This window comes from Anarhichas minor, unplaced genomic scaffold (assembly GCF_050575085.1).
Source record: "Anarhichas minor isolate MPS153535 unplaced genomic scaffold, ASM5057508v1 ptg000038l, whole genome shotgun sequence".
NCBI lineage: Eukaryota > Metazoa > Chordata > Actinopteri > Perciformes > Anarhichadidae > Anarhichas > Anarhichas minor.
In genome coordinates this window covers 2143685-2168484 of record NW_027466484.1, presented here as the reverse complement: position 1 = coordinate 2168484, position 24800 = coordinate 2143685, and the positions used below count along the sequence as shown (strand labels likewise).

General features: G+C 41.4%; 1 protein-coding gene across 1 annotated transcript in view; it reads left to right on the top strand.

Annotated features, from left to right (window-relative positions):
* Positions 1-24044, top strand: part of gfra4a (GDNF family receptor alpha 4a) — a 31680-nt gene extending 7636 nt beyond the window's left edge. Inside the window, exons 4-8 of the mRNA XM_076107207.1 lie at positions 1823-2162; positions 4872-4981; positions 6547-6681; positions 21623-21792; positions 23463-24044. Coding sequence (XP_075963322.1) covers positions 1823-2162; positions 4872-4981; positions 6547-6681; positions 21623-21792; positions 23463-23609 — 902 coding nt within the window. The 3' untranslated portion in view covers positions 23610-24044. The remainder of the gene's footprint in view (positions 1-1822; positions 2163-4871; positions 4982-6546; positions 6682-21622; positions 21793-23462) is intronic.
* The last annotated feature ends 756 nt before the right edge of the window (positions 24045-24800 follow it).

Genomic DNA, 24800 nt, shown 5'->3' with positions numbered 1-24800 from the left:
TTCGCGTCCATCGCGCCGCACCATCGCAAATTCGCGCCGCGCCAGTCTCATCGCGTCTGTGCATAGACTTTGTATGTAATCTACTCACGCGAATAATTCGCGCCGCGTTTGGTGTGAACGCAGCATGAGAGGGGTGTAAATTGTTTTTCCTCACTAAGATTTTCTACTTCATGCACCTTGGTACCAAGACAAACACCAAGAGTTTTGTTTTCTTTATCGAATGCAGGTTGGTCACAAGCTTGGTGAAGAAAGAAGGAAACCAGGATCCAAAATGATACAGTGAGGGTGAAGTGTGGAGCTTTCATTTGAGAGGTTTTACATCCAGATTAGGGGAACAAAGACAAATACTCTCCCCTTGTAGGATTGCAACCAACAGAGAGCAGAACTACGGTGCCGACGTGAAAACATGAATGACCCTTTCTAGTGTTTGGTTTGTCCATTCTGGGCTACTGTAGAAACATGGCGGCCGGCTCCAATAATAGGACTCGCTCCGTATGTAGAAAAAACAAAGCTTGTCATTTTTAGATACATTTATATTTAGTGTTTGTGTGGATAGTTTAGTGGTCATGTTAAATTACAAGGTGGTTACCGTGGCAGAGACCCGAGTGGAGATAGACCGCCTCCAGGCAGTGTGTGGGTCCAGTAAGGAGCTGCTCTGGACTGTGGTTGTACCGGGCAGCTCCGAGGTGGAGAAGTGTGTGAGGCTTGTTCCTGGATAAGAGCAATACACAAAAAAAGGTAAAACATGATAACAACGATTTCACATGAAAGCTTGTGTGGAGATTCCTACGCATGAGGCCACTGGATGCAACTTGTCATCCCGACCTGGAGGTCCATCAGGTCCTCCCCCCGCCTGCTCAGCAGGTAAACTGGGGATAACCTATGTTTTGTGAGGGAGTGTTGGCTTGCTCTCTAAGGCCATTCATATTTCATGTGACAGCTGGGTGAGAGCCGAACTCACCAGGAGACACAACTACAGGCAGTTTACGAACTAATGAGCGGTGCTATCTGCCAGAGAAGCTGAACGTCATCATGGCTGTATTGACTGGGAGGTCGCTTGGGAGAAAAAACACACGTGATGATGGCTTGGAAAATAATGCAGCCAAAAAAAGACGGTTATGAAAGGGGCTTTCTGCTGCTGCCACATGAGGTGGCTCATTACCGTGGAAGTCAGAGGGAGCACGGGCACTGAGGGAAGCAGAGATGGACAAAGTTGAGGAAGAGGGGATGGAGGAGAAGGGAAGAGACAGATGGAGAAATGGGTAATGGGTGCGCTGAGAGTGTCGGGCACACAGCGATGGAGGAAGATGGCGAGGGACGGAGGGAGTCAGGTGAGTGCGGGGTGGGCCCAGCTGTATGGAGAGGGATTGTTGGATAGATGGATGAAGGGAAGGAGCAGTAATTACAGGCCTTGTTGTGCGGTTGGAGAGATGGAGCAGCCGATTTTTCAGCACTGTCACTGCATTAACCCAGCAGAATGAAATATTCAGCCATTAGGTCTCAGCTGAAACACATCCAGTGCCCGAGCTCATGCAACATTTAAACACCATTCATGCTCTATTCATTGCACGGGGCGCTATTACATCTAATCATCATTTTGGTTTAGTTTGCACTTCAAGACACACATTTCTGTTTTTCATCTGTAAATGCAACACTACATGTGAGGTGAGAGTGGAAAGTCAATACCGACTCCAATTAGACCTTGAAATCATTGGTAAACATTACCTGGGATTTTATTTTCTCAAACCACACAGAAGGATGAAATGCTTTCTGCTTCCCATTTGTGTCTTCTTCTTCTTCTTCTTCTTCTTCTTCCATCTAGAGTCTGAAGTAACAACGGTGAACCGCTGCCTGGATGCCGCCAAGGCGTGTAACATAGATGAGACGTGTCAGAAGCTTCGTACGGAATACGTCTCGTCTTGCATCCAGCCGTCGGCCCGCTCGGGTCCATGTAACCGCCCAAAGTGCAACAAGGCGCTGAGGAAGTTCTTTGACCGCGTCCCCCCTGACTACACCAACGAGCTGCTGTTCTGTCCCTGCACCGACACGGCCTGTTCAGAGCGCCGGCGCCAAACCATCGTGCCGTCCTGCTCGTACGAAGACAAGGACAAGCCCAACTGCCTGGCCCAGCTGCGGATCTGCAAAGCAGACTATGTGTGCAGGTAGAAATTTGAAATGTTGTGTTATACTACCTGCAGCCATGAAAACTTTCCACTTAATTGCCTGAGTTGGCATCACTCGATTCACTGAACTGATTATATGCTGTGGCTTCTTTTAAAGGATCACAAAGTTGTTTTTCCGTGTGTTTGCTCAGTTACTGCAAATTATATACATATTACATTAATGCTAAAGCACACCCGAGTTATCAGAGATTGCTTAAACATTCTTTTGTGTCTTTCTTTTGTCTTAGAACAGTATAAAGTAGAATTCGTAGTGATTTAGAGTTAAATAGTAAGGTAAGGTGAGGGAATAAGTAATCCATGACAGATTGATTTGGAAAGACACGGTGTGTTCAAAGGCTGCTCTGAAGCTCTGATGTCCAAGACTTTTAGGTTTTTTTGGGTCTCCACCAAATATATATGGCTCTGTAGCATTAGCTCTGGAGCTGGTTGCTAACTTTGTCCAGCTAAACCTGGGCAGGTAGTGTGCAGTCACTTATTCATAGATGTTTTTGGCTTAAAACATCTGATTGCTGCCGGAAACGAGTGCTCTGAAACCAAAACCATGAGCTAAAAGAGGCTAAAAAGCTCTATTCTGCTGTAGATTTGAGTAATATTTCTCTGAGCGAACACTTTCACATTATGCAAAAAAATATAGGTTTTAAAGACTCAGTCGCACCTGCATATAAGTACTGTAATAGTGGATTTGCTCAAATAACAATCCATCTTGACAGTGCTTTTATCCTACCTCCTTTGTTAGAGTATAAACTGCTCCACAAAAGACGCATTGTTTGTAGAATCAACTCTTGAGCTTATTATTCCGTTAGCAACGAAGTTAACTAACTTGACAGTTTGCAAGCTAGCTACCCTGGAGACTTTTAATAGCTCATTAGTTTACTGGTCTTGGCTGCCTTTGATTGGCTTTCCCTGATTGTTTGTTCCCTACCTCAAACCAATCTCACTCCTCGTGTCTAAAACCTAACAAATCCAACCAACAAAGGCGACGGGTGCTAGCAGATCAGAGGCAGAGTAGAGCGGGTCAAGCCTTTGCCCTAGTAAGATTTGTAATTTAGCATCCCGGCTAACTAGCTTGTTAGCAGTTAGCTCGCCAGCTATGGCAATTCACCTACTAGCCTTGGTCACAATGTCGCCACACCTTTAGCAGCACCTCTTTCACAAAGACATAGTGATGGATTCTGCTGTGCTACTTTCTGGTGTTACCAGGGCTTCATTGTGAATGAACCAACCCCAAAAACTGCATAACAGCACAGCTGTAAGTGGCTTCAAGTTCATTTTAATGGCTACTGTGGTGATATCTTCACCGCTGTTGTGTTCAATTTGAAATGCTTTGTTGATGAGGTGGCCTTACACAATGACTTTCCCTCAGGACAATGAATGTGTGTGTTGGAAGATAGGTCCGGCTGCTATGATATGTTCATTTAGATTGAATTAGTCAGCTGTGTTTAATTCCTTCAATTGTTCAACTCATTAATTGTTAATTAGTTCAATTAAACTCTGCATACATTTTTAGCAAGGCAAGAAGCGGCCGTGTGAAGCAGTGATTACTAGATTATTATCACTTGGGATTCTCACACGACTTTCCTGCCAAAGTGGTCAGAAAATATATATCAATGTACGGCCAAGATATCATCGAGATGTACAAGCTTTCTGAATAAGCATATTTATTCTGTGTTAAACCCTTGTGTATATGACACATTGATGGAAACAAATATGTCATTCGACTTTTAATTAATTGTCAACGTCCAACCAGAAAACTAACAATGTCTCATGAAGTCATTGAAATTCTGAGGGTGTATTTCTCTCAATCACTGGAGACTGAAAACATGGAGTTCTCGTACCCATCCAGTCAGCCTCCTCTCGCTGACAGCAAATGGTGGCCAGCATTTAATCTAGTTCCTCTTCACATGTCAGAAAGACAAAGGGCTTCATCTGTCACGGCTATCGATCAGGCATTATCCTCTGCTGCCGCCCCGATGGATGGGGGCACCTCAAGGCCCCTGCGTGGCCTGCCAATCCCGCACCAGTCAGCTGGCATTAAGCGGCAGGCTGCAGAGGATGCCTTCAGTTAGCGCACAGCCTATGATTTTTACGCACATCATTACAATGACATGACAAACGAGGGGAGAGCGGGGAGTCGTGGTGCCCCGAGGGGATCCTGTTACAAATGCCAGTCGACGGGGGCCGCTGATGCGATATGATGGCCGCGATGGCCTTGTGCGATGATGATGATGAGGCCGGATGTCTCGGCGACTGCCAGGAAAGGTGAAGGAGGGAAGGCAGAGCGGCTGTGGGAGGAAATATTTATATGGAAGATCCATATTTGTCTAATCTCCTCGCGGCCAGCCCTGCCAGACAGCGCCCGCGGTATTTAGAGAGCAGAGCCAAGGCCTATCTTTGCCCCTCATTGACTCTTTACAGCCTGGCAGCCTTCCAGAACACAACTCGCTGAGAAAAGAGGGATGATTGTCGCCAGGGGTGACTGGCGTGGAGTTGTTGAAGTGCTGCAGCGCGGGGAGATCTTTGAAGGGTGGAGGGAGATGATGTAGGAGTGTAGGTAGGCAGAGGAGCGTTGTGGGTTTCAGATCCACATCTAGTCGCTGAGAGAACCGGTGCCGGCCAGCTCTCAGGGACACCATGTGTGCAGCATCCAAGCACGGGTAAATGATGGATGGCATGTTATTGCTCCCACAGGTCTCGCTGGGCACAGTTCCAGTATGATTGCCAACCTTCGGAGCAGAGCGCCAGTGGCTGCAAGCAGGAGAACTACGGAGCATGTCTACTTGCGTACACCGGCCTGATTGGTAAGAACTAAATCTTTCTGCGCCAGCTCCGGCTCACCCGCCTTCTGTGATGGATCAGGAACAAAAAGGTTTTAGAGGGAGGAAGGCGGAGCGCAGACAAGTGCACCGAACAGGACTCAAAAGAATGAATCAACGATTGTGATGAGAAGCGCGGTGCAACAATCGATGGAGCGCTGATTAATGTGGCTGCAGCATGCCCGGCCAAGTCGTTGGCATTATAAGTGCAATTACAACTATTGACGTGATGATGAGTGGGTGCAGGCGGAGGACACAGCTTATTGTACTTTAGATAAAAACTTAACAAAAGATCACATAATGCTCAAAAGCCCACTCAATCTAAACATGTCATTATGGGACAACAATAGCGCAACTGAACTCCTGCAAAAAGAGGCGGAAAGAATAGTTGTTTAGTTTGTTAACTTGGAGGGACTGAGTGAGACAGATACAGAGAGACGGAGACAGGAAGGTGTTCACCAGTGATTGGACATTCCAGACAACTGAAGTAGAAGTGAGACTCTGAGGTGTTGTTGTTTGGAAGTCTGGGACCCAGAAAATCAATGGAGATAAATCAAAACTTTTTTCGCCACAGTGCCACAAAGTGCAGCAATTCTATTTCCCACCTCTTAAAAAAAAAAACACAGAAGCCACCAGGCTTTATTAGCCTTTCTGGAGAATGACTTCACAATCACTTCCTGCTGAAAAGCTCCAAAGGCAAAAAAGACTAAAAATAATACATGTGAGAGACCTCTGTGATGGTGGCTTGACTTTGTACTGCAGGTCACTGCACTTACCAAAGTCCACTAAGGAAACTAACACCAACTAACGCTAGGAACGCTAAACAACTGCCACTGTTCTTGCAGTTTGGACTTGAACTGTTGTAGCATCAAATAACATTCACTGGCAGAGCAATGGCTAGATGCTGTACAAGCTCTTTTTTTACATGATTGACCAAGAAAATCACATTTTGAGATAATTGCACGAAAGATCAGAGAACATTGTAGTAAAAACTGGTTTGCAATACCAATTTCTTTGTAATGGGAAATATACGGGCCAAATGTCAAGCCCTGTCAACAACCGGGTTTGAACCAGTCGACATGTGATCAGCAGGGCGCCTGCTTCACTAGCCTGCCTGCCTCTCTGTCTCTATTCTCTCCACTTTCATCTGTTCCTCTTTTCATTTCCTCTCGCAATGAATACATTTACATGCACTCTAATAACTTCACCTGGTTACAGCAACACTGTGATGGTAGAAAACGAGATTAAATCAGCCACATTTCTTCTCAAACTATATTCTTGCAACATCAAACTTCAGTCAAAACGTCTCTTTTTCTGAGGTATTTATAAAAAAATAATTAAATTGAAGAAAAAAAACCTTAAATAACAAAAGACAGAAAAAACAGTTCGATATTAAGCTCAATTACCTAAATGTATTCTTATTCCTGTGATCTTATGTTCGGGTTCAAGCATTCTGTTTGTGTAAACCTCGTAATGTGAGGAGTTGTATTACTTCATTGTGCCTGTAGTGTACACATACACAACAACATTGTTTCCTCTCCTCTCTACAGGAAGCACAATAACTCCCAACTACCTCGACAACTCCACATTCAACGTGGGACCCTGGTGCTCCTGCGCAGCGAGCGGCAACCACAGGGAGCAATGCTCCGACTTCCTGACTTCCTTCCACGACAACGTCTGCTTGAGTGAGTAACAGCTGACCTCTGGCAACACAGTAACACCAACACAGAGACACGTGTGAGGATGAAGTCTGTAGTCGTGAACAAAATGATCGATGTTTTGACACCTTAAAGAACTTTGAAGTACGATATCACCACGAACACCATGGCGGCTCAGCCTAAAACACTTTGTGCAGTTTTAAAGTTTTACATTTGCTGCCCTCAGAGCTGCATCTGCAGGTCTGCTCTGTGGTGAAGTGTGTGCATAGATGAACAGGAGAACATCCTTTACCCAGAGGTTCTAGGATTGAACTGATTTTATTTTAAATGCTTTTCAAAGTTAGATTTGTTTCGACCTAATTTCATTAAATTTGAATAAAATGACACTGTAACTATGCAAGCATTGCATTGTTGGGCTGGTGGTGTAGAGAGAGCTCTGAAACAGCGTTTAGACATCAAGTGGATGAAATGTACAGAAGATAAAGCAGAAGAGTTAAAGAAGAATTCAACATTTCTCTCTCAGCTCTTCTGCAGAGTCAGCTGAGAAGATCGATTCCACACTTCCATTGGAGAGATATTGATCTCCTCTAACTCTGACAGCAAACTGAATTAATACAATATATATGTTATTTATGTCAACGATCAACAGTAATAGGACGGTAGAAATAGGACGGGAGAATAGATAGATGGTCAGAGCAGCAGCCACTTTCATGTGTACAGTTGTAACCGTTGTAGCAGGCTGACCTCCGTATAAACCCACTCACAGTAAGTTGCAGACTCACTGTGGTGAGCTTTTGCAAAAAGGACCTAACGGGCAGTGGAGTGGCACAAAGCACGGAGAGGAAACATCGTGGTTGGACTTACAATAAGTATCTTCGCTCGGTAAAACGCAAGCAACACAACATAAATACTGAAAACACAACGCGACACGGACACACCGGTCTCCTGGGTTAAAGTCCTGTTTGTTTGACCCTCCTACCATAAGTAGTCTTTCTCATATTGTGTACTACCTCACTCGCTCGGAGTATAACACATTCATGTTTGTGCGTTTACTTTGCAGTCAGTACAGACTTCATGGTAAAATGAAAGAGAGGAAAAAGAAGAAGACGTTGTCATTGCACGCTAAGTGTATTACAAGTTGTTCAGTGAGACGGGGGAACGGACAAACAGAAGTCCATTCTACACTCACGTACTCCTCTGGGAGTGACGGCACTAGTGACACATCAGTGCCACAGTGAAGGCCCCCCCCCCCCCTCCATGTGTTTACTTCAGTCTGTGTTAATTCATTTCTTTGCACAAATAAGACTTGCAGACAAACAACCCGCTGAGTGATGGCAGCAGTGTAGTTGATAGCTGGAGCAGCACTGCGATGGTTACCACATGTAACACAGGCTGGATTAGATTACCAGGGGACGCTGCAGAACTATTTATTTTACGACTATAGAAACAACAAATGCTAAGATGACGACATGAGTGACTGATAAACTGCTGCTGATGTTACATAAGGATTATCCACCAAATCCGCTGCAGTCGGTTACCTTTTGTTGTAGCTTTTATTCACCCAACAACAACAACAACAACAACAACAGAACAGCTGTGATGATTGGAGATCATCCCTCTGAATGAGTGATAGCACCAGTGACAGAAGAATGACGCCAGTGACAAAGTAATACAAGCTGTAGCTGCTGGTGTCACACAGACACAGACACTGGAGTTTATTCTGAGTTATTATTGTTTCTAACAACAGAAGAAGACAAATTCTTACAAAGCTGTCGGCATTAATAACAACACCACTGACAGACCGGTGACACCAGTCACAGTACAAAGCAAACCGCAGCTACCGTCATGTGGTGACAAAGCAGAATGTCAGTGTTCAGTTCATACCAGGTTAAGTCTTGGTTCAGCTACTACAAAGAAACTAAATCAACTTCCCATCAGGCATCACACGAGCATCGCAGCTCTGCATCCAGCGGACTCGCCTGCTCTGCGTCTGCCAGTCTCACCAGCGTGTGAACGTCCAGCTGACGTGTGACTGGAGCGTCTCGCCCACTGCTCTTCACAAGCCGGGTCTGCACCAGACACACCAGCTGGCAGTCAACATAGACGTCATCTAAGAGTGAACAGCTTGCCACATATTCTTTATGCTATATGTTGTCCAGTTTAAAGTATACATATTCTTAAAATGAATAATTTATGATTTGACAGGCCGTACAATCTGCGCTTCTTCTCCAGCATCAGTTCCCAGAGTGAGATAGATTCCATAACTACTGTCCCTATAGAGCCATAACTGCTGTCCCTATAGAGCCATAACTGCTGTCCCTATAGAGCCATAACTGCTGTCCCTATAGAGCCATAACTACTGTCCCTATAGAGCCATAACTACTGTCCCTATAGAGCCATAACTGCTGTCCCTATAGAGCCATAACTGCTGTCCCTATAGAGCCATAACTACTGTCCCTATAGAGCCATAACTACTGTCCCTATAGAGCCATAACTGCTGTCCCTATAGAGCCATAACTACTGTCCCTATAGAGCCATAACTGCTGTCCCTATAGAGCCATAACTACTGTCCCTATAGAGCCATAACTGCTGTCCCTATAGAGCCATAACTGCTGTCCCTATAGAGCCATAACTACTGTCCCTATAGAGCCATAACTGCTGTCCCTATAGAGCCATAACTGCTGTCCCTATAGAGCCATAACTGCTGTCCCTATAGAGCCATAACTACTGTCCCTATAGAGCCATAACTACTGTCCCTATAGAGCCATAACTACTGTCCCTATAGAGCCATAACTACTGTCCCTATAGAGCCATAACTGCTGTCCCTATAGAGCCATAACTGCTGTCCCTATAGAGCCATAACTACTGTCCCTATAGAGCCATAACTGCTGTCCCTATAGAGCCATAACTACTGTCCCTATAGAGCCATAACTGCTGTCCCTATAGAGCCATAACTACTGTCCCTATAGAGCCATAACTGCTGTCCCTATAGAGCCATAACTGCTGTCCCTATAGAGCCATAACTACTGTCCCTATAGAGCCATAACTACTGTCCCTATAGAGCCATAACTACTGTCCCTATAGAGCCATAACTGCTGTCCCTATAGAGCCATAACTACTGTCCCTATAGAGCCATAACTGCTGTCCCTATAGAGCCATAACTACTGTCCCTATAGAGCCATAACTGCTGTCCCTATAGAGCCATAACTACTGTCCCTATATAGTCATAACTGCTGTCCCTATAGAGCCATAACTGCTGTCCCTATAGAGCCATAACTGCTGTCCCTATAGAGCCATAACTGCTGTCCCTATAGAGCCATAACTGCTGTCCCTATAGAGCCATAACTACTGTCCCTATAGAGCCATAACTGCTGTCCCTATAGAGCCATAACTGCTGTCCCTATAGAGCCATAACTGCTGTCCCTATAGAGCCATAACTGCTGTCCCTATAGAGCCATAACTGCTGTCCCTATAGAGTCATAACTGCTGTCCCTATAGAGCCATAACTGCTGTCCCTATAGAGCCATAACTGCTGTCCCTATAGAGCCATAACTACTGTCCCTATAGAGCCATAACTGCTGTCCCTATAGAGCCATAACTACTGTCCCTATAGAGCCATAACTGCTGTCCCTATAGAGCCATAACTGCTGTCCCTATAGAGCCATAACTGCTGTCCCTATAGAGCCATAACTGCTGTCCCTATAGAGCCATAACTACTGTCCCTATAGAGCCATAACTACTGTCCCTATAGAGCCATAACTACTGTCCCTATAGAGCCATAACTGCTGTATGGCTCTAAAGGTTTTGTCTCAGAGCAACAATAATGCTCACTATATTAAATAATGAGTTCCCCAGAACAAAAACCTTTTATAAAATAATCTCCCAAAGTAAAATGTTATACAAGTATCAACATTTTAAAATAATTGAAACCTTATTAACTTATCTTTTTACACAGACTCAGTGACTCAGCCCTGTTATTATGAAGTAGTCACATTGTTCATATGATTACAACTTATTCTATTCGTCCTTTTTCCTTTTTTAATGTCATAGGAAAGTCAATTTGCATATTTTTAAAACATAAATAGACAAAAGACATTAGGAAATGTGTTTGTGTCTCCTTCATCCTGACTGGCAGAGTGTCCCTACCCCCCCGACAGTGAGTGATACTTTGAATCAGGACCAAAACTAAACATTTTATCTGTCTATTCTATTGCATCTATAAATACAGCATCAGCTACAATTGGTTGTTTTTGACTCTGGTCCCGAAGGAACCCGACACATTGTTATTTAAAGATATTATTTATTTAAAAAAGCACTAATTAGAACAGAAAACAATGATAAAAAGTCATTGGGAACAAAGTGATCGTCAAAGTCATGTGAAATTGGAAGGAATGAAGCACGTGTGAGGTATGATGAACAGTAAACCTCGGGGGTCTGCAGGGCCACAGTTATAGCTTCAGGGTTAAACTGCTAAATAATTCCAAAGTAGTTTGCAGGCAGTAATCTAAAGCAGAACCACATTCACTTGTGTTTGTATATAAATGCTAATATCTATCTGTCAGCTGACATGCGATTAATAATCAGCAGGAGCTTTGAAGCAGGAGACTGAATGCTGTTTCCTTATACGTAAATGCTCTCTTCAGGAAATATAGACACGAAATAGACACCTGACAAAATGTCACCACATCGATCATTCATGAGAAACGTCTTCATTTCTTAAACAATGTGGCTGCTTATAACATATTAATCCAGTAAGCAGCAGCATGTCCTCAGCATCAAAGATGGAAACAAAAGCATAACGGCGACCATCTGGAGGAGTAACCGCCAATAAGAGAAGAGAAGAAACATTCACGAAGAACGAACGGACCTACATGTAATCTCATTGAAAGCATTGTCGTCTTCTCATTTAACAAACTCTCTGTGCAGTGAATCACCACTTCACTGGCTGTAATGGCTTTTAATGAGTTAGTCAATGATTTAAACTTGCAGCTGCAGATCAACAATCCAACACAAAAACGTCCTGCTTTGCCAGAAACCGTTGCGTCATAACAGAGATAGATATTTAAATGTTAAGTCCACCAGCACCTTTCCTTGGTTTGCAGGTTGTGTTTTTGCAATTTAAGTCTTAATATTCTACTTATTATAAAGAAGTCAAGTTATTTAATTCACTCTGAAGGATACAAAAATAGGCTTTACCATTTCACAAAGACTATTGATTGAATTGAAAACATGCTCTAGAGATATATTGTCATTGAGATAAATGATTTAGTCCGTATGGCGCAGCCCGACTGTAACCTGTATTTACAGTATAGATTATTTCATTCATCACTCTCTTGTTAAGTTAACACAGAACTTTATTAATCCTGAAGGAGTATATAAAGTGTTTCATAGAAAAATAGAAAAGTAATATTTCTCATGATATTGACAGTTAAAGCCGTACATATAGACATAACAACCCCCCCCACTGGAAACTAACTAAACCAGAACCTACAGATGATGTCATTGCTGGTCAGGGACGATTGTGTTTGAACTGTTTTTAGATCAATTATAATAACGGTTGTCGTCTGACATGCACCGCTCAATGAGATGATGACGTTTGTTGAAATGCTTCTGATTTCTACATAATCAAATGCAGACAACGATCACATTTTACGTCATCCCGTAGTGAGTCAACAATCCCAGCGTTTTGGGCTGGTTGATGGATGTCTTGTTTTTCAATGGAACTCCTCATGTGCATCCTGCAGCCGGGACTCACACTTGCCGAGTGCTGCTCCTCTGTGCTGTTTACTGTAAGCGCCTTAGAGACCCAGGAAAACTAACCTCAGACTGACTGGCCTCGTTTCCCTGCGTCTGAGCAAAGAAGCGCTCCTCTCCTCCTCCTGCCTGAGCAAACGGCTGCAGCCAAACAAGCACGTACGTGATAATGAGGATGAAGATGTTTCTGAGGGGAGAGTCGATGCACGGACCAGCAGCACACGTCACGCGCTCATCTCCACTGGAGTTCAGTCTCGTTTGCCAGGCACGGGCGAGCCGCAGTTCTATTTGTGTGAATAATGATTTTGGCAAGGAGAGTTTTAATTCGAGCCAATAATTGGGAAAATGAATCCGCCCCAGGAGAGACCCTCGATGTTCTTCTTTCCCCCATGTTCCTCCTGTAACCACAATGTACAGAGAATGGAGTGTTATTCATTTTGACTTGAGCCAAAAGACCGTCCGCTCCTGCGCCGATGGCTGTTTCACAATTGGACAGCACGAGCCTCGATTAAATAAATCCTCCTGGTCTCGTTTGGTGCTTACCTCTGTTTGCGGCGGCCCCCCCTGTGCTGGGGCTTCAGATGGCCTTTGATGACTTGGTAATTGAACGTGATTTGGTTTCCTGCCTCTGAACTAATGAGGTGGACAGAGAGAATAGTGGCAGGGAAGAATACAGTCGTTTGCAGACAGGGGAGGGGAAAACTGCCTCTCTGGAACAAGCGCGCTCAGGTTTTAAAAAGCAGCTGTCACCCTGCCTTACCTCCTCATCGCAGCGATAATAACCACATCCCGATGCAAAACTGCAGCTCTGGACTTCTTCCTTCTCTGAAAGCTGAGTGTGTCAGGGAAAAAAAAAGAGAGGACAGATGGAGGTGAAGCTCATTTATTTCTGCAATTATTCAAATTTTTTTCTGGTAGTTAAGTTGGTGTTCTAACAGTGAGGGTAACCAGCAGTATGTCAGGAAGATTGGGGACAGGAAAGGGGCGTGCACAGGCTGTGTGGCTTTGGAACCTGTGAAGTCAGTAAAAGAAAGACGCCCTCAGGGAGAAACTTAAAAGTCAAAGAGATGCGAGATGGTGGTGCTTAAACAGCCGCGTCCAAACATTTACAAAGGAACTGTCACAACAGTTTACCACTGAAGATATCTATTGGCACTTCATCTCTGCGTGACGGCGGGTGGCGTGGCACGGTAGCGGGCAGCTGGAGTTGCACCCCTCGCTTCCCTCATCCGTCAGCCTGCCGGGGGATCGCTGCGCGCTGCAGCCCGAACCGCACACTTTCCCACCTGTCCTACCACCACTAATGGCCCACAGCACCATTAGCACGCCGGTCCGCAGCCTTTCCTGCAAGGTGCTGATGTATAAACACACCGTCAGCCGGGTTCAATCTGCTCCCCTCACTATTGACTTCTGCTGTTGTAAGTTGCAGATTCCCTAATTAGCTGCAGAGCTGGCAACAAGCGCGCGCAGGTCGCCCATCCGCCATCTCTGACGAGCATGCTCAGTGTTGCACCAGTTGAGGGAGTCGAGTCAAGGCTCTGCATTGATTGCTGCAGAATTCTGTTTGCAAGGGCGATGGATGGATGGATGGATCAATTTGTTAGGATCCTGTGAGAAATCAATGTTTGTGTGTCACACCCCGATACTCCGCTGAAGGCTTTGAAATCCCTTCACTAATCACCAGCGAGTCGCTTCTGAAATCGGAGGTTTTCTTGCTGCGAACAGATGGAATAATGGTGTGATTCTCATTTCTAAGCACCTACATCCATCTTACAGTAGACGCTGTGGCTATTAATTGATGAATCTCTCATTCATGTCTTCATTTGAGCATATTTTAATTGAAGTGACTTTCATGCAAACGTAATTGCTGCAGAGTAACACATTAGCTGAATGAAAACGAGTGGCTATAGAATATTAATTCATCGTATGATCATAATTCATTCTGGTTGTGCTAAATCTAAGAACCTGATGTTGAAGGGTGTCCTTTGGGGTGCATAAGACCATATAAATCCACCAGTTGTAAGTTATACATACACTATAACATCCCTCCAGTCATAGCCTACTGATCATCACACCATCACAGACATCTGAAAGATGACACACTGAAAGGCTGACTGACGATTTGAATCCTCTTTTAGGAAACTAAGTTTCCTAAAAGACTAATCTCACTTTTCTTTTTTTGGGAATTTTGGGGTTTCGATTGTATAAATTGAGAATCCCGGCTTGTTTGCTTGTGTCTCACAGTCTCTGAATCATCTTTGTTGTAATGTTGTTTTCAGTGCTGACAGCAAGAGGCGTAATTATCTGTTTCAGTCAGGTGAGGATTCAAACCCGAAACATCGAAAGCATCTGTTTATTTAATAGAATTACATCCAAACTTGAACATCTGTTCCGTTTACAGCTCCGGAGACGAAACACGATCCCTAAAGATTCAAACTCCTCCAGTAATCATTGCAAATATGCTACTGTTGCAACAACTTAACAACAGTGGGTAACAGCTAGTAACTTGTGAAAATATGAACGCTAACATCGTAGCACAATATTGTGAAGATTTGGCAACAAGAGATGAAACTGTTTCCTTTGTTCTGTGAGTCACGTTTGCGTCTGAGTGGCTAGAGAGCATCTTGTGATGGGTCACACCCCCCCTACTACTGGTGCTCTTGCTTGTACCACACCCACCTTTGAACTCTGACTTCATTTTTTACACAACAGTAAAGTTTCGTGACATCTTGTGACACTATTGCATGATGACATCTGTCAAAAGACAGACATACAAACACCTGGTAAAGTATTTCATCAGCTATCAAACACAGTTCAGCATGTAGCAGCTAAACAGAGCTAATATGAACGCTAATGTTGTATCTGCTGGGCCTGTAAATAGGCGACTGCATGCTGACAAGTTTGCCATATAAACGTAAAAGATGATAATTTGCCATCGTTCACAGCTTGGTTATTATTGCATGTATAAAGAGGTTAGAGTGCTCTGTAGTATACTGAATGATTCAGCATCAGCAACCCTTAAACATTAAACATAGTCATCTAATGAATTGTTTATGTATAAAAAAGTGAATATTGCACCTTTAGGTAGAAGTCATTAGTCAGCAGAATGGCCCTTTTCATTGTTGAATTATGAAATGTTACATTTTTGGATTATTATTACTAATGCATTAAAGCTGTTTGACATTGTAGCTGTTTGCAGTTGTACTAACTTTAAATATTCAGTTCGATAGTTTAATCTGTAACAATGTGTCATATTTAATACTTAGTTTGTAAAATCTTAATCTGAAATGTAACTATAGCTGTCATAGATGTGAAATGGAGTAAAAAGAAAAGTATAAAGTACTTTTAAAAGAATTGTATAGATGTACAGAACTTGAACAAATGTACTTTTTTAAATGTTGAGCTGCTGGAAATGAGCAGAAAGCAACGAGGACACCCTCTTGAAGAAACAGCTTGGGAACTTGTCTGGCCTTTTCTTTGTATCGATGACACATATTTCTTATCATATACAAACATCAGTGATGAAAGATAGATGATGCAGCCCACCTGCTGTACTGTGAGCCTCACCTCCTACTTCATATCACCATCTGTCAAAGACGCTGTAAAAGTTCTAAACCATAACTTGATGGAACAGTTGAGATTAAAATGAAATCCGCTCCAGGAAGTGTTGTGAACTGTCGGCAGAAAGACGGGCCGTGATTTAATAAAACTATCTTCCCACTCTCTTACTAATACTCTCTTATAATACTCTCTTACTAATACTCTCTTATAACACTCTCTTACTAATACTCTCGTATAATACTCTCTTACTAATACTCTCTTATAATACTCTTACTAATACTCTCTTATAACACTCTTACTAATACTCTCTTATAACACACTAATACTCTCTTATAACACTCTCTTATAACACTCTTACTAATACTCTCTTATAACACTCTTATAATACACTCTTACTAATACTCTCTTACTAATACTCTCTTATAATACTCTTACTAATACTCTCTCATAACACCCTCTTATTATCCTCTCTTACTAATACTCTTTTATTATATTCTTACTAATACTCTCTTACTAATACTCTCTTATAACACTCTCTTACTAATACTCTTATAACACTCTCTTATAATACTCTCTTACTAATACTCTCTTATAATACTCTCTTATAACACTCTCTTACTAATACTCTCTTATAATACTCTCTTACTAATACTCTTATAACACTCTTATAATACTCTTACTAATACTCTCTTACTAACACTCTTACTAATACTCTCTTACTAATACTCTTTTATTATACTCACTAATAATCTTATAACACTCTTGCTAATACTCTCTTATAACACTCTTACTAATACTCTCTTATAACACTCTCTTACTAATACTCTCTTATAATACTTTTTTATTATACTCTTATTATACTCTCTTACTAATACTCTTTTATTATACTCTTACTAATACTCTTATAACACTCTCTTATAACACTCTTACTAATACTCTTTTATTATACTCTCTTACTAATACTCTTTTATTATACTCTCTTACTAATACTTTAATTATACTCTCTTACTAATACTCTTTTATTATACTCTCTTACTAATACTCTTTTATTATACTCTCTTACTAATACTTTTATTATACTCTCTTACTAATACTCTTTTATTTTACTCTCTTACTAATACTCTTATAATACTCTTGCTAATACTCTTATAACACTCTCTTACTCATACTCTCTTATAACACTCTTACTAATACTCTTATAATACTCTCTTATAACACTCTTACTAATACTCTCTTATAACACTCTTACTAACACTCTCTTATAACACTCTTACTAATACTCTTTTATTACTCTCTTACTAATACTCTTTTATTATACTCTCTTACTAATACTCTTTTATTATACTCTCTTAGTAATACTCTTTTATTATACTCTCTTACTAATACTCTTTTATTATACTCTCTTACTAATACTCTTTTATTATACTCTCTTACTAATACTCTTTAATTATACTCTCTTACTAATACTCTTTTATTATACTCTCTTACTAATACTCTTTTATTTTACTCTTACTAATACTCTTATAACACTCTTACTAATACTCTTATAACACTCTCTTACTCATACTCTCTTATAACACTCTTACTAATACTCTTATAATACTCTCTTATAACACTCTTACTAATACTCTCTTATAACACTCTTACTAATACTCTTACTAACACTCTCTTATAACACTCTTACTAATTCTCTTTTATTATACTCTCTTACTAATACTTTTATTACTCTCTTACTAATACTCTTTTATTATACTCTCTTACTAATACTCTTTTATTATACTCTCTTACTAATACTCTTTTATTATACTCTCTTACTAATACTCTTTTATTATACTCTCTTACTAATACTCTTTTATTATACTCTCTTACTAATACTCTTTTATTTTACTCTCTTACTAATACTCTTATAACACTCTTACTAATACTCTTATAATACTCTCTTATAACACTCTTACTAATACTCTCTTATAACACTCTTACTAACACTCTCTTATAACACTCTTACTAATACTCTTTTATTACTCTCTTACTAATACTCTTTTATTATACTCTCTTACTAATACTCTTTTATTATACTCTCTTAGTAATACTCTTTTATTATACTCTCTTACTAATACTCTTTTATTATACTCTCTTACTAATACTCTTTTATTATACTCTCTTACTAATACTCTTTAATTATACTCTCTTACTAATACTCTTTTATTATACTCTTACTAATACTCTTATTATACTCTCTTACTAATACTCTTTTATTTTACTCTTACTAATACTCTTATAACACTCTTACTAATACTCTTATAACACTCTCTTACTCATACTCTCTTATAACACTCTTACTAATACTCTTATAACACTCTTACTAATACTCTCTTATAACACTCTTACTAATACTCTTACTAACACTCTCTTATAACACTCTTACTAATTCTCTTTTATTATACTCTCTTACTAATACTTTTATTACTCTCTTACTAATACTCTTTTATTATACTCTCTTACTAATACTTTTATTATACTCTCTTACTAATACTCTTTTATTATACTCTCTTACTAATACTCTTTTATTATACTCTCTTACTAATACTCTTTTATTATACTCTCTTACTAATACTTTTATTATACTCTCTTACTAATGCTCTTTTATTATACTCTCTTACTAATACTCTTTTATTATACATGTCACAACTTGTGACCCACAGATGGGTCCCAGGAAGCTCATTTTTGAGGCTTGTAGCCGAGATCTCAATCTTTCCGTCACTCCCCAAAGCTTGTGACCATCGGTGAGGGTCTGAACGTAGGAGTAGTACAGTCGAGAGCTTTGCCTTCCGGCTCAACTCCTCTTCACCACAACGGTGAAGTACAACATCACTGCTGAATCCACACCAGCTGTCGATCTCACGCTTCATGTTACCTCAGCATGTTTTTGTGGTTTTTGTGTGCCGGGTCTGTGATGCCCGTGACTCTATGTGGAGCTCATATATTTCTATGTGGAGCTCATATATTTGACTAAAGAGATAATCCTGCCAGGTTGAGAGGGTCTGACAGTGTGTTCTTAAATGAATGAATGAAAGCACTGGAAAATGTGAAAATCTGACAGCATAGTTCAAAAAATGTTGACCCTACCTCAGAATCAAGCATTGTGTGTATAACTTTCATAACTAGATCATAAATCACACAAGGCATGAATGTTAAAGTTGGAATGAAGGACGTTGAGTTCCATCATGAGTTCACTGTTTGCTGAGACGCTGTTGGTTGACGGACTGAGTTGTTGGATGAGAGCAAACAAAGAGCCACACGAATACTAATCAAGAGTGTTGGAAAGTAACTAAGTACATTTACACAAGTACTGTATTTAAGTGCTATTTTGAAGTATGTGTACTTGAGTATTTTCATCTTCTGCTACTTTATACTTCTACCCCATGACATTTCAGACGCATATTGTACTTTTGAATCCATTTATTTGTCTGATAACATTAGTTACTCTGCAGATTGATAATGCAACGTATAATAAACACCATATGTATGTATTATTATTATAGGTTAAGATGAGACTTGATTGATTGTACTTTTACTTGTTAACAGGGTGTTTCTACACTGCGGTGTTGCTACTTGTACTGAAGTATAAGATCTCAGTGCAGTGCAGCTGTGTTAAAGTAAACATCCAACAAATAACATTTCTTCAATTTTCTCTGAAAGATGTGAGCTCACACACAAACACTCGTGAGTGTTGACCAACTTAAGCTCCGAGCAGGGTCTGATTACAGCATTGAACACAATGCTTTGTAATTCCTTAAACAGACAATATATGAATGACCACAGACTCCGTATGAGATCTAAATACGACTTGCTCTGACACGATTACTTTTACAGTTTCCACGAGCCTCTGCCTCCGTCACCAAACACAACGTTAGCTTATCGCTTTATCGCTGCATTTGCAGAAAAGTTGCCACAGTTGCTGAATTCATCCAGAATTTACCGAGAATTTTAAATTGAATTGATTGTAAGATGCAAATTTGTATACAGTTTGTAAACTTTAGCTCCTGCCCATCTTTAGCAATAAACGTGACAGAATTTCAAGCTCGGTTATTGGAAAATTCTGCACCTTTTCTGTTGATGTCCAATAAATTCCTATGTGCTCGCTATATATCGACCGAGAAAGCGGATTTATTCTGCGAGCAGAAGCATGCCGGCAGTGCCTCAGTGCTGAAATATGGCTGAATATCCGAGTCAACCAAAACAAATGACGGCACTGGATGCAGGAAGAACAGATGTTGAAGCTGCTTACGGATCAATATAGCACGCACTCAGGAAATGATTGCTTCAATCGACTACATTTACCGTCAACACTCATTGATCATCTTAAGAGGTGCAGAATTCTCCCTTTTAACTTCTATTCTAAAGTTTTTATGAACACAATCTTCTATGCTTTTTTTTTTATTCAAAGAATGAGATATTTTCATCCTTTGCACTGGTGATTCAACCAGGAGCTTCATGCAGTCCGAGCTGTAGAAGTGCTCTAACTGTGAGTCACGTGACACGTGACAGACGGACACGGCGCAGCTTGCCGGTAGCCTGCTGCTTCACTTCTCGAGACACCAAGGCCACGGTCGGAGTCAGAGATGACGGAGGAACTATCCTCTTGCTTCCCTGAAGTCACCGGTGTGGCAACATGTTGCCCTCCAATGGAGTTATGTAAAGAAAGAACGCTTGATTGACAGGAAAACTACAGTTCAAGGATTGACAGACTGCTGCAGCGGACAGAGGGCGAGTATTTGCCCTACATGCTGGTGCTGTTCTGTACAGAGTATAATTAGTTTCTTAGAAATTCTGTCAAACTCACTTCTCAGTCAAACCACTTGTTCGTCTCACGAGCAACTGGTAATGATGATGTGTGTGTGTGCGTAATTTATAGCCTGAAGAAACTCCTACATTGCTAAAAAAATAAGAAAAATAACCACGCTGTCCATTATTGTTCATTTTTTATAATATGACCAGAAACCCCCCTTTGCCATTAATTGAATGTATATACTGGGCAGCCTTTGCCTCATATTTGTGTAATTAAGAACTGACTGACGCACTCTTCCATTAACAGGCTTTCTCGTTCTATATTTACATTTATACACAGGAAAGTGAATTCCTGCTCACACAACACTCCTTCCTCTCTTGTGTATAGTTGACTGTAGCACTGCAGACTGCAGTAGTTCTCGCCTTATGAATAACATATTCAAACTTACCCCGCAGCCATATGAATAACACATGTTACGCATTTGTTGGCAGTTTCTTACACTAGCGGCCCAGAAAGGCAACAAAATGTATAAACTAGAGAAATGTGAACGTCCATCATCCAGAGTCGGATGGAGCGTTCACTAGTGCTTGTATTTATCTTTAACTATGATGCATCGCTGCCTGTGAGCACAAAGGAGGACATATTTTCATTTTTGGTCAAATATGTCAGATCCTGCTAGTTTTAGTACCGCGTAGTGTTACTGGTGTTTTTGTTTAAAAAGCTTGTCGAATACAGTTTGCAGGAGGAAGAAGCAAGAGGAACACTGGAGGTTACGGCTGATTACGGCCTCAGAGCTTCCTCCATCTATTACGCCTCAGGTCATGTCCCTTTTAACACGGCGTCTCTGCTGCTCTTGTGTTCTAGAGAATGCCATCCTGGCCTTCGGGAACGGGTCGGATGAGAGAACGGGCGCCAGCCAGCCCGGGATGCCCAGTCCAGCAACCGACAACCAGAGCCCACACCTGGCGACCACCGCCCCGGGCCTCTCCATGGAAACAGAGCAGAACATTCTGAGAGCACAGATACCGACTCAGGTGAGAACAGAGAGGCACTAACGGAGGAGACGGCCTCGCTCAGAATTTGGGTCGCACTGCTTCAGATAGCTTGGGGGCGTTTGTTTTATTCTGCAGGGACCAGCAGACGGGTGGGATTTACATTGTCTGCATAATTCAGACAGCGTCCGGGGCAAAGTCAGTCACACAACAACCGAGATGAAATGAACTGAGGCGGTGTCTGTTTGCTGCCATGTGCACAAAGTACACTTCAGCTTATTTCAGTGTCCAAGATTTTTGCATTATATCATTTAAATTTAGAGTGTTTGCCAAAACACTCAGTTTAAATTAATACTTTTTAGAGTGAAAAATTTGCTAAAATGACAAGCGTGTATATTATGTAATTATGTTACTCTACACTCGTCAGTGAGGACAAAACAATAATGATCCACGACTTTCCTAAATGTCAATTTTCTCCTCATTAGAGTTTAACTTGCATCGATTTGTGAGGGCCAAATCGATATTAGGGAGTTAGAGAAAGAAACAAACACCTTATTAGAAGATTATCCTTTTGTACAGAAACACACAATAATAATAAGAGATTTTTTAAACAGTAAAATTCCCTCGTCGAGTCCAGATCAGGTAAATAAGGTCAAAAGATGTTTGCAGTGCTGACTTACAGCACATGTTGCAAGAAGCTCGTACTGGCTGATAAAGGCTCCACTGCTCACCATAGACTGACCCATCGTGTGCTCATCATGGAGGATTCTGAGAGAAGGAAGCTTTGAGATTGGATGCAATCGTATCGACCCCAGCGGAGTCATTAGATCTCTGCAGAAGTAAAAGCATTCAGCAAACAAAGTAGAGCATAAAACAAACAACCTTATTGAAATAAATTAAGACGCTTTGAATGTAAACAGATGAGTGTTTTACAAGCTTATGCTGTTGGTAGTTTCAACGCATTGGATTTACTGGATTGAAAAATACAGCATGAACACGTAAATGGTCTCACATAACAATACAAACAGGTTCTGTAAACATCATTAATGTAGTCCAGTAAACAACGATTAAACTCTGTTGAACATACATTTTAATGTGGACAGCCTGTTTTGCATTAAGCACACACAGTGTTTAAGATGTTAATAATATATAAATAATATAATTTGCTCCTAATGGGAACCCTCCCCCCAAAAAATGCTGTAGATAACACAATTGACAATCTGCCAACAGATATAAATAAACTTCACAACTAATGTGTATAACTAGGCCACTTACTTATTTCCAGAGGGAAAGCTGAAGCAAACAGCCAAAAGCCCAAATTACATATTGGTGCCTCATGTGCTCTGAACTCCTCGTCCCCACAGTCTGTGTCATCCTCTGATTCCTTTGGACTTTATATTAAGGTACAGAGATAAACAGGGAAGTGACACCTTAAACATGATATTTCTTCACCTGATAGTCGAGTGTTAACTTAAGTTCCTATTTCATATGGCTGTGAAAACACCTTCACCCAGTCAGTCAGTTAGGAGAAGAGAAGCATCTCTCGCTGTGAATAATGTCATCGCCTTCACTCGTCTCACACTCTCATAGTTGATCATTCAAATTGTTTTTCTCTCTCGGCTGCTGTCTCGTGGTGGGGAACCTGGAAGCAGATAACAGTTTGTTTTATCAAAAAGAACGGACGACTAATCACGTTCTCGTTTCCTTTTTAGGTAAACGAGAACGATAGATTGTGGGGTGACGAGGGAGACTCCACTCTTCCCTCTCCGGGCCTGTCTGACCGTGGAGCCGAGCCCGTCCACCTGTCCCTGATGCTGGGCCTCGGTTGGCTGCTCCTGCTGCTGCTCTCCGACCAATAAGAGGCCTCGCTCACCGGGCCTCCATGGACCAAACTCCAAACCTGGTGGGGGGGGGGGATGGTGTGTGAGAGAGAGAGAGAGAGAGAGAGAGAGAGAGAGAGAGAGAGAGAGAGAGACATTTCTATGTGTCAAAGGACGGTGGGGGAAAAGGGTCAACTCTGTCCTGCCCCGCTCCATCTGTCACACACAAAAAAAAAAAAAAAAAAAAAAAAAAAAATCACACTTAATCTCTTTTTGTGAATCATGACTCAGAGCAGATGTGTTGTTTAGGCCACGCCCCTCAGGAGACCACAGAGAGGCGGCCGCTACCCAGGAAGTACACACCTCATTTCTTGCTTCATGCCTCCCCGAATACAGACTGTTGTACGACACACAAATGCAGACTTTGCTCATCTGAAAACAACGTCCACGCTACAGTGGAGAGGGCCAGAGGGACCAGAGGGTGTACAGTGACGAGACGCTGGTGAGGCAGCGCCAGAGAACTCCACACAATATATATAAAGTAAAAAAATACACTACATTTTGTTTTGGTCCCTGAACATTCCTTGGTGTAAAAGAAAACTATTAAATGTTAAGACCTTAGTCTCAGATGAACTGTGATGAAGTGTTCCATGAGATTTAAGGTGGACGTGTGTGTTCGTCTGCTCATTCAGCTTTGCTCTCGTTCTCTTGTTGTCACACTTTTATTACAGATGATTTGTTACCCAGAAAGCACATAATATATATCTCACTAATCACGATGAAGTTTTTTGACTGTTGTTGTGTCTTAAGTGGCAGGATGAAAAGTTAATAAAGAATTAAGTTGTTAATTGACATTCAAATAAGATTAAGAAAATCTCCCAAAGTATGTAAAAGTGTTTTATTTTGTCAAACAAGGACCTACATTACTTATTAGCCTTCAAGAATTGTAATTCATATTAATTTTAAAGCTAGAAATAAGTTGAAGTATTCATGCATTAAGCCACGTGTGAGGGCCTGACAGACGTTTGAGTTTGTTCCTCTTCAGAAATGTAAAAAAAAAAGATTTTTGGTGATGCGACAAGAGATGGAAACAAGTTTATATTTTTTAACTATGTGGACTTTGCCGCAGAGAAAACAGATACCGATCGACAGGTTTGTGACACATCACGCTGGGCCGGTGGGAGAACAGACGGCGTGGGCTTTGATGCATGAACGAATGCGTCGCTCTCT